Raw genomic sequence first — 18,425 nt, 5'->3', positions numbered from 1 at the left:
TAAATCATTTTAAACATTTTATTTTAAAACCGTTGACCAAAAATAATGATGTTGAGAATTTAAATGTTGATAAAATATTTATAAATTTTATGTTGACAAAATATTTGCAAATATTAAACTGTTAAGTTTAATTTTCAAAATAATTAAAATTATTATAAAAAATCAACTAACGACCTAAAAGACTAAAATATACCTTTTTAAATTGAGAAATTAAATTAAAATATTATATAAAATTAAATAACCAAATATATATATTAGTCTTAATTTTTATTACATTTTCTTCTTGGAATATGGATAAGAAATTAATTGTAGTTATAGTGGGGATTAATCTTCTTTAAAACTACTAAATGATACAATATTCACTTTTTTTTATACACCGGAAAAAAAAATTCACTTTCCTCGATATATATTTATTTGAAAATGTTAGTGGTTGGGCAGCCAAATGCTGCAATGCAACTTAGATTACTTACTGTAGTATTGCATGTGTCTTGCTTGATCATTGATGTATTTTCAATTTTCATATTCAAAATGATATATTTGTTTGAAAATAATCGTAACTCTTCAAAAAAGTACAAAATTAATCAAGGAAATTATATATCAACTTATTGGAAAGATAACTTCCCAAAAAATAGAGCAACTGAACCAAGCAAGGTCGTTAATATATGCAGTTAGTTTGGCTCAAGGCTTTTCTTTGATTGATATGACTAGCTAATTAATTTAACCTGAATTTGGTGTATATCTTGACGGAAATTATTCAAAAGAATAGGTGACTCAAATTTCCATGGCCTGTTGTGATCAGTTTTACTTATTATCTTGACAGAAGATCTTCCATATTTTTATAATTGAGATTTTAAGAGACCGTTTACTGGCCGGGTTTTTAATATTTTGAAAGCTTAATGCTAAATCCGGAGCTTACATATTTAAGATCTAGTTTAGTATATATTTAGCGTCCCTGTTATCCATAGTGTAAATTCATCTCGAGTGTAAACCCCAGTAGCTGAATTCAGTGCAGCGAAAACCAAAAGACCAGATTCAGGGATGTTCACGTAAAAATTTTGAAACTCTCCCCGAGGCTTGATGTAAACCATCATTTCTGTTTTGTGTAGTTCATATATCAATATCTTCTTGAACTGTACAGTCTATAAATTATTTACATCATAATATATATAAACCAAGATAAACAAAAAATTCTAGATTTACAGAAAAGAACCAACGTGAAGCCGCAGCTAGCTGATGGCTAAGTCATCCTAATTATCGATCAAAACTGGAGAGAAATGGAGATTGGGATGCTCTGGGGGGAGTTACACGGTTCTCCTCCGTTCTAGAGTTCAATGATGAAGCTTGTGGCATGAGTTCAGATAATCTGATCCTTTCGTTTATGATTTTGTTCTGTCATAGGAGTTGACATTCTTCGTGTTAATTCTTTTCACGATGTTTCGTATTTTAGATTAGGTATATATGCATATTCTGAGCGTACCTTGTACTTCAAATCTTGCTTTTCCAATTCCAGAGATGCTATCTTATTCTTGAGCTCTTCTAGGGCCTCTTCAGCAACTGAGGGGTTTATATCTGATACAGGGTTTGTTATTCCAGCAGCCTGAAAAACAATGCATGGAGTGAGGGCCAGAATCCTGTCGACTACTCCACAAAAAAATTTTAAGCGAAAGAATAATGATGAATATGTATACAAGAATTTTTTTTGATAGTATCTAAATTTGTTATATAACATCTTCAAATTCATTAGATTCCTTAATTGAAGTATTCAAACTGATGAAATTAGTTTTGACATATAGAGAATAGATTTTTTTAACGTGGTTCAATTAACTGCTTTAATTTTGAACAATCATGATTTTCGTTGTTAGTTGCATTGCATTTCCCTTTTACAAACTTAAAACAATCTATCTATCTCAATTTGTTTAGGAAAACCAATAACCAATACTCACCTTTAGAACATTAGTACACAATCTCAGTAACTGTTGTGCCAACAGCACTTTCTCTTCCTCGACTCCCTAAGGCAATATTCACTCAAATATTAATCACTTCAACTTGTATTTGGTGATGTTGATAAAAAAAAAAAAAAAACTTGCATTTAGTGAAGGTAAATTAAGTTTCCTCTAGATCCCAACCTTAAATTTCATCATCAAGCGTTGCTCCTCCTCAAAATCAATGCATGGTTTAATCCCAGCAGAAACACGAAGGGTTGAAAGTTCCTCTTTAACACGTGAAAGGAATATTTCTGATCTTCGTAGCTTCGTACCGAGTTCTTCATTCTGTATCTTCAACTTGTTGTTTTCCTCCTGTTGCATCATTTGGAGAACGACTCAAATCAATTTCGAAGACATTTGATTTACAGAAACATTAAGACATGCTTGGGAGTTACACTGAAGCAGAAGGAAAGGAACCAAAGAAAATGGAATGAGAATGCTGAGGAACCATGCATGGCAAAATCTTAGAATTATGAAAGGGCAGACACAAAGACTGGTGGTGAGGAACCATGCATGGGAAAATCTTAAAATTATGAAAGGGCAGACACAAAGACTAGTTGAAAAATCCTCCATTTCTCCACCTCTCTTTGGGAAAAACTCCCCAATAAGAAAAGGCTTCAATGAAATCTTCCCTTTACGACAATTTTCTCTCTCTCAACAAAATTTGCAGAATGCAGATAATCACGGCAATTCCCAATAACTACTGCAGTACAGTATATCTTACCAATTGGTTTACAACACACATGCTTCTATTTGAGATGAGTAAAATGATAAAATCTTGCCTTAATCTTAGCATGATGATGAATGCGCTGCTGAAGGTTCTGTTGACCAGACAGCTTCTTGATTTCCTCTTCCAGCTCCAGAACTTTGTTCTTGTTATTCACATTCTCCATCTGCATGAAAAGAAGGACGTTAAGGCCACCAATTTGAAATAAATGAGAGAGAGAGAAAGAAAGGAGGAAAATTTGTCTTCTAATGTTCTACCTTCAAAATTTCATTTTCAGTTCTCAGTGACTGTTCCCGCTGCCGAAGTTTCTCCAATGCAATTTGCGCAGCCACCAATTCGGCTTGTTTCCGATCCACTTCTTGCAGCCACCTATTAAACAAAGGTTTGTGAGTCTTAAAAACGTTATTCATTTGCACGCGGTTAAATGTGCATTAAAAGAAAGGAAACCTAATTTGAAATCTGAGAGTTGATTACCCTTGCCTCTCTTCAATAAATTCATTCAGCTGCTTCTTTAGTTTAATAACCTCCTCATCCTGAAATGAGTAATGCAGTTCATGTTAACAGCTTGTCAGAAGGACAACTATTCAACCTATTTCACGAATCACTAAAACGAAGCTACCTTCTCTTGAGAATGTGAAGCATGAAATTGAGCTTTCTCTGTTATCTTCTGCACTTGCTGATTATCCAATAGCGACTACAAAAAAGCAAGTGACAATAAAAATGAGCCCCATCGGATAAATAAAATTCTAAATTTTCTTTTGGAATACTTCGTATAGCTTTTTTTCTCTTTAGCTTAATGGCTCTATATTTGCAATTTCATATCATGAATTTGCATGAGTAGAGGAGAGATGGGCAACCAGATCCAGTTTCGGTGCACATCTCTCTTTGACACAATCAAATGCCCAAGTAGTAGTAACAACAACAAAAAAGAGAGATTTTTACCACGTAGGTGGTCATATCCAGCTTGACTCCGAGTAAGTCTCGAATTACATCATGGGTCATGCTCTCAGCAGCAGCTAGTCTAGCATTCAGCGAAAATATCTGAAAAGGAGAAGAAAGCGGCACGTTGAAGAACATCGACCAAGGTTCAGCTGCAGAACATGCTGCAAAAAGAAGGAAGTTACCTCTTTCTGTCGACATACTGCCAAGGATTCTAACTCTTCAATACGGAATCTTGCAGCGGCTAGCTCCTCAACCTTCTCAGATTTTATCTGTTGTGCCAGGCCCAACCCAATGCATTTAAAAGGTGAACCTGAACCTCGAGGCTTGGTTGCATTCCTGTCGATCTTGTGTGATGATGTACTTGTATAGGTGGATAAGGCCCCTTCAGGTTTGACGTGCTCAACCATAGCTTCGAGTGCTTTGAACTGCTTTATATTACGTTCAAATTGTAAAAAAAAAAAAAAAAGCAGAAATTTATTTTTTCCACGTGTCACAGAGTATTTTGCTTAGTCAAGGGTGGTTAGTACGCGTCTGTTTTTAGTTCAGTGGGTGTTTCCCTTTGAGTCCGAGGCAGAATGGGGATAGTTGAACTTACCTTCTGCTTGTACTCTTTTGCCTGTGCTTCAGCATGCAAATTCAGCTCTGAAATATGAGCTTTCATTTGGGCAATCTGGTAAAGAGACACGCGGACAGGGGGAAATGAACGAATTTTAGTCAACGTAACTTTGAAATATATTCTGTCATCAGAAGATTAGATGATAGCCCTAATTAGTCAGTGTGAAGTCCCACCTCTGCATCTTTTCCCATCAAATCTCTCTTAAGAACTTGTACGTGATCTAGGGCTTCTTCAACGCTTTTGTTTTTTTCATCCAAAAGCCTGCGGCACAAAAAGAAACAGCAATATCTTGAACATACCGTAAATTGGAACCAAAGTTCTGCTTCTGCATACGCCCTCTAAGGCTTAGAGTCTAGCGAATGACTAATATAAGGAGAATAAAAGAATAGCTGGTCTAAACCTTCTCATGTCCGCATCAGCATTTCTAATGTTTTGCATCTGATGCTTGACAGCATGAAGCTCCAGTTCCAGCTCTTCTCTCTGCAGCCGCTGTCGTTCTGCTTCTCCCTTTAGTATGTCAACCTGGCAGAATGACTTTGAGTTGCGATGCTTATAAAGATAGACAAGCTTCCTGAAGATGTTATAAAAGTAACACTAACTCACTTTGTTTTCTAGTACATTTATAGTACACTCCAACTCTTCAACTGATCGCTCTAAAAGCTTCACCTCCGCTTCCTTGTCCTCAGCATAGACCTTTCTTGATTCTGCCATCTGCGATTATTGAAACAATTCTCAGGTGGGAACAAATTTTCCTTTGAATGCTACAATGTTGACCCTTTTTACCCTATCGCTAGTGTACGCAGCCCAAAAAGAAATTCTCAACTCGTCCAGAATTTAGACGCAGCCAGTTGAAAATTAGGGAAGATAGATGTAAATGCTTGCTATATCAGTTTATATGGAAATTTAGTTATCCACGCGTTAAAACTGCTGAGAATGTAAACTCAACGACTACTTAAGACGTGGTACTACAGATCAAGTTTGTTAATAAAGCATTACCTGCTGAGCTTCTTGAGCCATCGCTTCACTTTCTTCAACTTCTGCTCTAGCCTTTTCAAGCTTTTGTCTAAGGCTAAGCACCTGCAGTTGAAGCCGATCCCTCTCAGTTGCAAGTTCATTCATTTGGGTAAGAGTACTGCTCATTTCCGAGATTTCATTTTCTAAGCTCTCCGCGATCTTTCTTTTCTCTGTCAGCTCATCTTCAGCCAATCTTTTCGCTGCAAATGCACGTTCAATTTGATCTCCAAGTTCCCCTTTTTCACTAACTAGCAATTTCACAGACTCCTGTTCTCTTGAGAGATTTAATTCAAGAGTTGCAATAACATCCGATTTGTCCTGCAACTGAGCTTCCAACGTTTGACAGTTAGCAACTGCAGCAGCAAGCTCACCTGATTTAACGGCAAGACCATCTTCCAATGTTTCTATAGTAGCTCCCATTTCCTCAATTTCATCTTTGTGATCCTTACATTCAGATGCAGATTCCTGCAGCAAGCTCAGGTCATACAGTAACCCTTTAATTACATCATCCTTTCTGGATAACTCAGCCTGGAGAGTTGAACTAGTTGCTGCCAGTTCTTTAGCATTGAACTCCAAGCATTCAAATTGTTTAATGAATTTAGATGCCATCTCCACATTTTCACAATGGCCACGAATAATGTTGTCTGTCATTATAAGACTTCCTTCTCTCAGTGTCTCGGATAATCTGCCAAACTTCATCTCAATAGTTTTCACCAAATCAACTGGTCTGACCGCTTCCCAACTCAACAGTATGTTCTCGTATAGCTGAGTTCTTTTTTGCAAAGAAGCATTTTCTTCCTTCATTTTGTTTACAGTGCCAACATAATTCTGAAATTCCTGGCATTTAAACCTTATTTCTTCAATCGTGACAGATTGAGAACCTACGATATCACTCAGCTTTCTAGTTTCTGTCTCCAGATCAGTCTGTAGACTGTCAATGTGACACTCTAAAGAACTTATAAAATCATGCAGCAAACAATTTTCCTTATCAAAGAGATCCTGGCACCTTGACAGTCGTTTAAAATCAGAAATTCGCTTGTCCAAGGATTGAAGAAGTAAGCCGTTACCAGTCTTTAAAATTTCCACCCCGTTTCTCAGTGATTCATTCTCATTCCCCAAGCTGTGTAGTCTATCTAACTTTTCATTCCTGATGTCCAGCTCATTCTGAAGTCTGCCAGACGAATTTTCCAGCATCTGGTTAACTTTATGCAATTCTTCGTTTTGTTGATCGAGAACAGAAATCTGATGACAAAACAAGGTTAAGGAAACATCCTTTTCGATAAGATTCTGAATTAGCTTATCATATTCAGTTTCAAGATCTAAATTCTTGTCCATCAGTCTTTTCTTGTCTTCCGTTATTTTACCAAGTTCACCCTTCAATGCATTATTTGAACGAGCATCATCTTCTAGAAACTCAATATGTTGTTGGAGGGACTTGTTCACTTCACCCATCTCAGCAAGCTTTAACTCGTTCTGGTTCAGCTCTGACAGCAAGTCTTTCTTCTCCCCTTCTTTCTGTTGAATTTCGCCTTTAAGCACAGAAAGCTCAACTTCCGTGTCCCTCAAAATCTGTGCTGCAAACTCTGCTTCTAGCTGGAAACAAATTACTTCTTCCTTCAAATGCTCACTCAGCTTAGAACACATCATCAAGTCATCCTCTTTATCGTCTATTTGACAGGCTAGATTTTCTAGTTCCAAAGCAAAAATGAGTGACTCAAAGTCTTTGCAGTACCAACTTGCCATGAAAACTTCAGCTTGGGATTCAAGGACCTCTACCTTATGTTCAAGTATTTGCTCTTGATCTAAAAGGGATGTCACAACATCTGTATTACTCAAGTCCGATTCTCTCATCAATTCAGCAAGTTGAGATTCCATTTCCTTAGACCTTTGCAACATCATTTCTTCTTGAAGTTGTAGGTCTGATATCTTCTTCTCAAAATTGTTCAAGTTGATGGTGATTTCACTGGCTTCTTTTTCCTTGCTGGAAATCCGATCAAAACTGTTCTTGATGTCAGCAAGTAGTTTTCTCTTCAGTATGCTGAACATCTCCAGTTCTTTTCTTGTTTTAGAATTGTGCTCTTTCAGGTCACTGATGAGGGAGTTTGATTCGCACAGCCCGTGTGAAAGCAGACCATTCTCTGTATGTAGCCCTGTCACTGTTTCTAGTAGAATTCCAATGTGACAGAGATGTAACACAGAGAGAGTACAATCCTTAACAACAATTTCAGACCAGACCTTTTCAAGCCATGATTGTAGTAGCTTAGTTGAATATGAAAACTGAGACTTAATGCACTGGAAATCACACCCTAAGGAGATGAAGTTTTCCTTCACAGTGGATTGGAATTCTTTGATGACATCATCGAACACCTCAAGGATATTCTTTGTCTCTATCAGATTTGTTTCAACGATGTCTTCTATCTCTTTATTCTTTATATTAATAACAGATAGAAAACTCTCTTTCTCCCTCAGTAAGAGACCCTTCTCGTTGATTAATATGACTTCCGCTTCTTTAAGTCTTTCTATATCATGTTTCATTGACTCATTAGCTATCATCAATTCATTGATCATGATATCCGCTTCTTTCGTTGTTTCTTGGGCTTCTTCAAATTTGGCACGAATACAAGAAGTCTCTGCAGCTTTCTGAGCGGCAATGATCTTTGCCTCACCAACTTCCATTTCAAGCCACTGCAAAAAGACAACAGTAAAGATTGTTTAGAAAGTTGTTCAAAGCTAGCATTGATAATTCAATGTTAAAAGAAAGTGTTAAATATATGTAGGAAAGTACAAGACAATGAGACTAGCAAGTAGATTATTGCAATGGATGATATGAAACAGATACCGGATTTTATAGTTGAATTGAAGAGAATAAAAGATGGAATAGAGGTTTCGCACTGAGAATTAGGTCTTAAACATAAAGCATTACCTCTTTCGATTGATGCCAATGACGGCCATCTTCCTTCAGAGTTTCCTCTAGTTCTTTGACCTTATCACTCAGTGCCTGAACTTTGATCTTGGATTGTTCTTCAAAGTCACTCATAGCCGCTTGAATGGCATGTAGCTCAGTTGTGAGGCACTTGATGCTTTGCTGACTCTGCTTTTCAGACATTGACATCTCTTTTTTCTCTTGATGAAGTCTGGCCATCTCATCTTGCACCTCTTTTAAGCTTCCCAGAGCACGCTCTATTTCCTTTTTCAATAGTGTAATTGTAACATCTCTTGCATAACCATCCTGACAAAATTTTCTGGATTTTTGGTCTTCTGTATCCTTTCCACTTTTCACAGAATTAAAGGAACAATCTGCCAGGTCAATTATCGACTCTTCAACAGAATTTGTATCTAAATTATTGTTTGGATATGCTCCAGTACCTGTCTGCAGAGCATCCAAAATAGCATAAATTAAATAAAACCCGCTGACAAATCACGGCTGCAAGTGACATAAACGTGACTTGACTTCAATCAATCTACCAAAAAGAAAATGTGCTTACCCTTGCTCCACCCTTGCCTTCAAAATGTTGCGAGCCCACTTCCAAGGAATTTTTAGAATCAAGAAATTTAGAATGCTCTGCATATGAGGCCATTGATGACCTGACTGAGGACACACCTTCTTGCAATGCCGCAAGTTGCTCCCTTGTATCTGATATGGCATTTGTTTCAATACCTTTAAGCTTTTGTTCCAGAGCACTAGAATGCTCCTGCTCCTCACAAAGATTCTTCCTCAAATTATCACAGCTTTCCTCCAATTCTGCCATGCGTCTCTCTGCTTGTACAATTGAAATGGACTGATCGTTGAGAAGGACATCCTTCCTCTGGTTGATCTCTGCTAATTCACTGAGCAAAAGATCCTTTTGCTTTAGATCATCAAGGCAACCAAGATTCACTTCTGACAATCTATTCACGATCACAAAAGCAACAGTTGCACAATTTGATGCTTTTCTTATATGCTCTTCTGCCAATTTTAGCTGCTCCTCTAGTTTCGTCATAGTGGATATCTTGCCATTTAGTTGTGATGTCAATAGGTGAATTTCTTTGTCTTTCTCAGTGCACTCTTTCTGGTGGGCTTCAGTAATTACCAGCGCTGCACTTCTTAAAGACTTCAGCATACATTCCATATCACTTCTTTTATTGCTTGCGTCTTCAAGACATTTGCTGAGTTCATCAATTAATAATTCCTTTTCAGAGATTTTTCTTACCATCATGCCGACTTGTTCCGAAATCCAGATCCTTTTCTGTGGAAATGACTTGCATATATGGTCAACTTGATCAGAGGCATCAAGGAGTGCCTCGCATCCATCAGCAAGAATCTCTTCAATCTCGGAGGTTAGCAGTTCGCATTCTTCAGCCAGTGATTGTAGTTCCTGATCTCTGGCCTCAAGCTCTTCGCTTAGTTGTCCCCTGTCATTCATTGTAGTGAACAATGCTTCCTGCACCTCCTTCAGTTCGCTTTCCAAATGCAGTATTCTCTCTTTCATTTCTAGTTCTTTTAAATGACTGTCATGTATCTGATGTTGGAGCGCGGCAAGTTCTTCTTGCATACAGACAATCGCCTCAGCAGTTTCAGCCTCAGCCTGCCGTCTGATTTCATCCATCTCTTCTTCATTAGAAATTTGAAATGAACGATCACTTTGGTATAACATATTCAGTTGCTTGGCTTTTTCGAGCGAATCATGCATCCTTTTCAGTTTTGTCTGCAATGAGGATTTGCTTTCTACCTCCAAATGCTTTGCAGGTATATTATCTCTTAATTCTTTGGAAGCAAGTTGGTTCTTCAAGGCCCTGATTTCAAGCTCCTGTTTCCTCAGAAGCTCCATGTAATCGCTATTCTTGTTCTTTATGTCCTCCATCTCATCAAATGATAAAATTTGCTGTGATTCCAAAGCGTCAATAACAGATTTTGTCTCCTTCAGCTCGTCTTTTGCTTCCTTCAACTGTTTTCTTGTCTGCAAAAGTTCGCCTTTTTCTATTTCAAGATTTGTATTTAAGCATGTTGTTTGCTCCTCCATCAAGCCACGCAAAGACCTCTCCTCTTTCAAAATGATCTTCAGTATATCTAATTCCAGCTGCAAATTCAGGATATCTTCTGTGTGTTTAGCTATCGGGGGTTCATTTCTGCCCTTCATCATCTTAGGCGGGATTGCCTCAGCTTCATGGGATGGCCCCTTTATAGAATCCTGAAAATAATAACAAAAATCAACGTTATTTCTCCCAACACTGAACTCATCACACAGAAGGTGGGCTACAAAACAATTCATGCCATTTCTCTTTACTAAAGATCCAGCAATATGACCGGGCTCTGGAAGTAAGTGGCACGGTGGTCTGATCACTTCAAGCTGGACTGAAGAAAATTAAATGGATTGGCTCGAGTCACTCGATTGAGCCATGCCAATCACACTAACCAACTTAAATCCCCGACTTTATCTTAACATGATAACATATTTGTAAATTTTTTAGGACAAATTTACAGAAGTTAAAAGAACTAATAACTCAAAATGTTTTTCTTTAGTTATCTGACTTATTTCTGAGTCTGTCTTAAAAAGAAATAGCCCAACTCAGCCCAATGCTAAATAGACTAATGAGGCTGTACCAAGACCCCGATCTTAAAAGTAGCATAATACTAAATCCAACTAAACAAGTGGGGCGCCACCCGCAAACTCCTTATGGTGAACGCCATTTACATCCCCCTTCTCGTTACATAATGTTATATATAATCTAGCAAAAGCAAAGGCCAGAGAAGTGCTTTTAAAGAATAATAATAATAATAATAATACCTGTGTGGCATTTATGCTGCTCACCATTGAGTGAAGAGAATCTATTTCCCTGTTATGCCATGCAAAGCAACAATAAACAAGTATTAGGATAGTCAAGCCAAAACGAGAATCTCAATCCGCACAGATGCAACCAAATGACTTGGGGGAACGAAAAGCCATACCTGCTAAGTTTTGCGTTCTCCTCCAAGCAACAATTCAAGTTACGCCTGCATTCCTCTAACTCGTTGAGAGCGTTTCTTAGCTGCAACCATTAAAAAAAAAATGTCACGCTTGTACGGCGAGTTGAACAGTTCTATATATGATAAGGACTGGATGAAAACCTCTAGATTGACAGAATCGTCTTCTTTCTTACTGCATGGGACCTTCTGCAGCAACGGTGACATTTATAAGGACAAAAGAAAAGGAATGAGATGTACAAAGGAATGGAAAATAAGAAATGATACATCAGTTAGTTCTAGTCTAACCTGAGGCTGCGGGCTGAAATTCGGATTACTCTGCATTGAGTTCCCTTCATGAAATTGAAGCAACTGCAGAACAAAAGTTTTCCACTTGTAGAAGCTACCAAACAAGTAAGCTAAAAGGAAAGTTATTTTTGTACAAGATTCTGGAATATACAAACCTGATCCCGCATAGAGGACAATTCTGCCAGTAAAATCTCCCTCTCCCCTTCTTCATAGAACTCTTGAAACCTGTTACAGTTATGATTAGATAATTCCACTTGACAGACCCATCTCAGTATTGATTGTCTTGGGAAGAAAGAGATAATCACCTCCTAAGCTGGTCTAAAAGCCTGATGTTCTCCAATGCAAACCGTGTAACTTCGGGATTTCGGTCAAGTTTGGCCTGAAGAAGCTGAATCTCATCAGACAATGCTTTATTCTCTTCTTGCAAGTAGATATCTATAGGAATAGAACCAGCAAGAAGGGATTCCGTCCTTCGAATTTTGTCTTCCCGAAACTTAAGCATCATTTTGCAACTCCTGGCGTCTTCCTCTCTTTGACGAGCCTAAAAGGAAATAGATTCAGGGAAAAACGAGGTAAGGTCTAATGGAAATATACAAATCTTTATTTACTCTTTTCACTTTATTATATGTAACTTATTAATCCCAATTATATTCTACATGGAACTTTGCACATACACCGACGTTTGGACATCCTAACAATCTCCTCCCCTGTCAACTTAAATCTACTCATGCTTGAACATCCTAACAATCTTCTCCCACGTCAACTCAAGTCCACTCACACTAACATTCTAACGATCTCCTCCCACATCAACACAAATCCACTCAGACATGGACATCTTCACAATCTCCCCTTTAAGTATAAGTCCATTAACTCCTCCATATTAATACGTTATGAACATTAAGGCACTACCCATTGACACTAAATCTGCTCACACCTGGCAATTTTAACAATCTCTACTTCAAGTGTAAACACATTACCTCACTCACACTTGGACATCTTAACAATTTCCTCTACCATCAACTCAAATCCATTTACATTTAGACATCCTAACAATCTCTACTCACACCAAGTCAAGTCCACTCATCTTTGGATGTCCTAACAATCTCCTCTCTCATCAACTCAAGTCCACCCATACTTGGACATCTAATAATATTTTATTCAAGAGAGAATATACTTGCCCGTTAGCTCCTCCATATTTTGGGTACCCTAACTATATCCTCCTCCACCACTTCACGAATGGGGACTTGGTAGTATGGGATACATAGTCCCATATTAAGTAAAATGAGATGCTCAATAGTGGATTGGTTCTCACATGTCAACAGCTAGCTTCCCACTTAGGTACCAATCAATTGGCATTAGAGCCACGGTTTCAGAGAGGGCTGCCTATGAAGGGTTCTAACTTGTCGAATGCCAAGTAAAGTGTTGTAGAGTATAACCACAGGAACGTCGGCTTTCCACAGGAGGCCAAATTGATGGGGACTTTGTGGTATGGGATGCCAAATCCCACAATAAGTAGAATGAGATGTTTAATGAGGTATTAAAGTGGTTTAGTTCTCTCACCTCAATAGCTAACTTTTGGGTTAGGGTTACCCATCCCACTTAGATACCCATCACTCATCCATACTTGTACGTCCTAACTATCTCCCTTAAACATTTTAATAATTTCCTCTAACATTAACTCAGGTGCGATCATACTTGAACATCCTAACAATCTCTTCTTCAGGTGTGAGTTCACCCACCTGTTATGGCCTCCCTATTTTGGACATCTTAACAGTCTCCTCCCACATCAACTCAAACGCACTCATACTTGAGCATCTTAACAATCCCTCCTTCAAACAGTGTGAGTCCATTAGCACATCACAAACACCAAGCCCTTGTGTGGCACGCACACATACAACTCCCTAGGCAAAACTAGGGTTAGTCTCACTTTTAGGCTTCCAATGCGTGTGCAATTAAAGGCTTCCAATGACATTTTTTTCACATCAATTCCAAGTGAAACTAGGCTCTAATACCACTTGTACAGAATGGGAAGCGAAGTCTTTTTCACATCAATTCCGAGAAAAATCAAGGTCTGACACCACTTGTAAGAAACAAAAAGTAAGGCCCAAAAACAAAAGACAGAGCAATAGAAGAGACGCATCTTAACTCAAAACCTTAAAGTTTAAGTTTATGGGTCCTTCCACTTTATTTTATGTTACTTATTAAGCCTAATTATGTCCCCACATCAAATTGAGTCTACTCATACTTGGACAATAATAAAGAAAAGTACCAATCGGTTTAATTGTTCAATTTCTGCTTCTAGTTGCTTGATAGAAGTTTCTGCCATCTGCTCTCTTCTCAAAGCACCAGCAAGAGTTGCCTCCAGTGATTTCAACTAGGCCACGGAAATAGTGAAATGTTAGATGATGGATGATGATGCAAGAGAAACAAAAATGTGCTGTCTTTCTTGGTGATGCTATTAACAATGGTTTAACATTCATGTTGTATACGTCAATAAATGTTACTTATTTCATACGAAGATAGCAACATAGTGGCATGTTTTATTTATATGTAAAATGTAATTCATTGCACATGATGAATAACATATGACTAGCCTTTAAAATATCCAATTTTGAATAAGGCCGAAAAAAATAGAAACAATATTACGACCATCGAGAAGTGAAGCATCCATTCTATTATACAACTAGAATGGAGATCAAACCATCATAAGCCAAGAAGATGCATGCATACCTGTTTGCTGGACATTTTGATTCCCTTGGATTGGCAATCAAGCATATTATCACCATGCTGTTTCTCTACCTCAAATGCATTTTCTGAGCTTCCTTCCAGTGCTTCTTTCATAATTTTGACAGGTGCCCCACCAAATGACAAGGACCTGGAGACATTCAGATGTTTGAGGGTAGAAAGCTCCTCCTGCCCCAAATTTCAACCAATGAGTTAGAAATTATGCTTTTGACACATGTACGTGCACCAGGACTAAAGAAATGATACCACCTTCAAAAGTCGTATTTGTTGCTGCAGAGCAATGACATCTCCCGTAGAATCTTCATTTACCACAGCCTACATGGCACAAGATGCGTAGATCTCAATGAGATAAGATTCTATCCTCTTTAGGGGAAAAAAAGCACAAACTTGGTATAGAATAGCTCACATTATTCTGAATAAGTTTTGCTCTCTGGGCAAATTTAAGTGTATTCAGTGTTTCAGCTGCACAACTGCAAAAATGAACAAGGGTCCATCGCATTTTCATGACAATTTATAAATACTCTATGAAAGAAAAAATTACAAACAAAAGCACAGACCAGATAGAAGGGCTGACATTGGCAACGATCATTGTTTTTGAGTTTCCACCAAGGGAGTCCTGAGTTATATTTAATACCAAAATATTAATGACTATAAACCTTGACAATGAAGACTTTTCAAAGAAACTAATGGTAATGGTATTTAACCTGAAGAAGAAATGTTAGCTTCGAGTCCCTATAAGGAACATGCCTCATTTTTCCTTGTGCCACATCTGCTAGTATCATTATCACATGACTGCAAGCACATTTAGAGAATACTTACTAATTAATAATACTAATTAAAAAGCAGCATAGCTCCAATAAATTTATACACTATAAATTAATGGCAAGTATATATTCATTTAGATAGTAAAAAGTACCCCAAGGTAGATAATGATTTATTGATACTAGCGGCCTCCTTTAAACGCTCACCATCAGCACCAGAAGTTTTCTGTCTATTGTGTTGTAAATGGAAATTTAATTAGTGCAAATTCAAATGAATGTCGAATTAAATTTGACTCAATCAGTCAAAAAGCGTTCTCTTACCTTTCTGAACCAGCTAAATCAACCAGGTTTAACCTTGCAAAACGAAAGTTAGTTGTGGAATCCTTTTCCATCTGCTCTCAATCACACATGTAAAAACACTGTGGGACCTACTGCTCTCTCTATTCATGTTTGTTGCTGCAACTTTTCTATTTGCGGATCCCTACATTAAGAAAACTACAACTTAGTGGATGGCGTGCTAGCCAGCATGCACATACATATCATCCACCATTCAAATAAACAAGGAAGGTGGGGGGAGAGAGAGATGCCACGAACCAAATAATAAGATTTAAGGTCACTACCTGAGTTAGAAGCCTTATGATATCACTCACAGTGTGAACTTCAAACTCAGATACATTCTCAACGTAAACACCTATCTTGACATCCTCCCGCAGCTATAGAGAAAAGGTACAATCAGAAAAAATAATAGAACTTCAACGCTCATTTGATGGGGGAAGAACTAGACTCACAAGCAAATTAGTAGATGAGGGATCGAGGAGATCCGTGATTTGTTCATTATAAATCTCCAAGAAGGAACATTTGCAATTGTATTTTAAGTTCTCATCCCTTCGGCTTTCCTCTTCCTGTTAATTGGTGAGTAGAATGGAAAAGATAAAAAAGTTAGGCATATAAGCGTTATGCACTGATCATGAAAATGGGCTTCTTTATATATCAAAATTGTAAGTAGCTACAAGTTATGAACTTACAGCTTGGATCCTAGCAAATAAAAATTCAAAAATGCGTGGAGTCATTCCGCGTTGTGGACTAGGCTTCACATCTAAATCTTCAATTTCACCAAGCATCGTGTATGTCTTCCCGCTTCCAGTCTACAACAAAAACTATTTGTCACCTTCGAGTTTTTTTCCTTTTTTTTTTTTTTTTTTGCAGGAAGAATGAGGAGGAGAAAAAGAAATAGTTTGTTATTTATTGTAATCAAAGCATTGTTATTGTGCATTCGTAACCAAAAGAGAACAGCAGAGCAAACAACCTCTCAACAAACGACTTATATTTATCATACTTCTTATTAGTGCAACATGACACGAACAAACTGAAGCCCCTATTTTGTCAAACAGAAAAATATTTAACCAATGCTGGAGTACAAGTCAACATCCTATTTGATAGGGCGGTCTTGGAAGTATGAAACAATGACAAGCTGAAGCAACTACTTTCCCCTATTAAAATGCTGAATGATGCAGCTCAACATCACCACTTGATAGAGGGAAATAAGGACTGAACTCACCAGCACTTACTCTCAAAGGCGGCCATTCAACACTACGTTGCTTAGGTGATATAACATTTAAAAGAAAGAAAGAGCAATGCTAAGCACTATAGTGGAATATTGTATGGAAAATTATATCTTACATGCTTAACAATATCTCAAGATGGAATAAAACGTTTGTTTAGGAGTATACCTGTCCATATGCAAACATACAGCTATTATATCCTGAGAGGCAGTTCTCCACCATCGGTAGACCAGCCATTCTGAAAACAGTTTCCTACAAAATCACAAATATGAGCTGGAAATGAATAACTTCATACAAAGCAATTTCTGTACCAAATTGTTTCTGGGATGTTACCAAACCTGGTCTATTGTTTCACACGCAACGTGATCAAAAGTGAAACGAGTTTCAGGTTGCCCGATCCAAGTTATGCTGTGAGCACTTTCTTGTTTCAAACACCTGTTATATCCTTGGCTGGCCCGCTCCATGCTATTGAGAGGACGAACTCTTATAATTACCTATGTGTGTGGTTGACAAGTAAAAGCATCAGAATCCACAGTCCCCAGCACAGTATGAAGTATGAACCACTTTTTGAATATTCGGAAGGTTTTTTCTGTGACTTTGATGCTTGAAAATATTATTTTCGTTCTAGGTTCACCCTTCTAAAAGTAATAAAAGAATGCAATCTTTCAATAATTAAATATTATATGATGTTTCAACAAATTCAAACTTTGGGGGCCAAAGTGACACAAGAAATCCATGGAGTATTAAGTTGATATTCATGCCAAAGTAGGGTTTTCTCTTAAACCATCAACTATCAAATAATGACATAATTTACAAGCGAATGCACTCAACTCAACTGAACTAACCTGTACATTGTGATTTATCCAAAATGATGTATCTTCTTTTAGATCAAAGTGAGGCACTTCGACGGTATTAACAACAGTAGGCGGACCAGATGAACTAGGAATCCCTTTGTACAATGCAGCATAATTCCCTAGGCGAGCATTAAAGTTTCCCTCAGCCTTGCACCGAATACCTGAATTCGGAGGCTTAGTGACACTTTTTGATGGTGTGCTTTGCGTTGAGTTGCTCTCAGAACAACTCATGGTAGCCCTTCCTGCGGTGCGAGTTGCCGACCGAGGAGTTGCATTCACCAAACCCCCATTTCCAAAACCCGCAGTGCCTCTTCTATCATCACGCAGATCACCATATACTGAGGCGGGTTCATTCTTCTGAGCCCAGCCAAACCGGTTCTTTGCCATTAAGCTACTGCCAAGCTTATCCGGCGTCCGCAGAGGTAATGCTGATTCAGAAACCTTGCCCTTAGCCTTAGGAGTCCTGTTAATCTTGTTTTGAGAAGCCACATCTTGCTCGGGTTTGGGGATATGTAAAGGATCTTGGATTGTATTTAACGGAGGTCTAGAACTGTCAGCGACGCTCTGAGCAGTTGTTGAATCCTTGGGATCCACAGGTACATTCTCGATTTCCTCAGTCTTGCCAGAATTTCGACGCATGAATTTGAAATCTTTCAACATTCTAGCATCCAAAGATTCCCAACGAACAAGAAAGGCAGTATGAAGAGACTGATACTTCAAATGATATTGGGGGGGAAAAAAACATATGTAAAAGCTGCCCTTGTAAAAATGAAAATGAGCACCTGAAAGAGGAATTGAAAAACAAAATTCCAAATCGACGAATCTGAGTAATCCTGAACCTGCTTTCGCAGTGATCAATGTGAGTTTAGCTGGTGGTAACTAGGGATTTCGAGATTGAAGGCGAACTTGGACCATGGTCATTGACTACCCTCTCTGCTCTTTCCCACTCCCGGGGTGAGGTTTCCGCTTGAACCAATAATGAAATGAGTT

General features: G+C 38.0%; 1 protein-coding gene across 1 annotated transcript; it reads right to left on the bottom strand.

The window, feature by feature from the left end:
- Window positions 1-1,045: 1,045 nt before the first annotated feature.
- Window positions 1,046-18,103, bottom strand: LOC114723800 (kinesin-like protein KIN-12D). The gene is given in 38 exon segments (XM_028910038.1): window positions 1,046-1,389; window positions 1,478-1,597; window positions 1,944-2,009; window positions 2,127-2,297; window positions 2,768-2,878; window positions 2,970-3,081; window positions 3,187-3,245; window positions 3,332-3,406; window positions 3,655-3,753; window positions 3,837-4,079; window positions 4,250-4,324; window positions 4,444-4,531; window positions 4,671-4,792; window positions 4,874-4,981; window positions 5,267-7,969; window positions 8,208-8,654; window positions 8,770-10,452; window positions 11,050-11,098; window positions 11,211-11,290; window positions 11,370-11,414; window positions 11,514-11,576; window positions 11,669-11,738; window positions 11,819-12,054; window positions 13,783-13,887; window positions 14,244-14,426; window positions 14,508-14,573; window positions 14,665-14,728; window positions 14,816-14,874; window positions 14,963-15,050; window positions 15,175-15,249; window positions 15,341-15,407; window positions 15,410-15,500; window positions 15,640-15,732; window positions 15,808-15,921; window positions 16,045-16,164; window positions 16,750-16,833; window positions 16,920-17,075; window positions 17,427-18,103. Coding segments are annotated over 38 exon segments (8,997 nt in total). The 5' UTR covers window positions 18,096-18,103; the 3' UTR covers window positions 1,046-1,251.
- Window positions 18,104-18,425: the final 322 nt, after the last annotated feature.

The sequence above is a fragment of the Neltuma alba genome, unplaced genomic scaffold (genome assembly GCF_004799145.2).
Source record: "Neltuma alba isolate B1F8T4 unplaced genomic scaffold, ASM479914v2 tig00012154_pilon, whole genome shotgun sequence".
Lineage (NCBI taxonomy): Eukaryota > Viridiplantae > Streptophyta > Magnoliopsida > Fabales > Fabaceae > Neltuma > Neltuma alba.
Note: the sequence above shows the minus strand (reverse complement) of the source record. Positions and strands in the feature narration are given on the sequence as shown.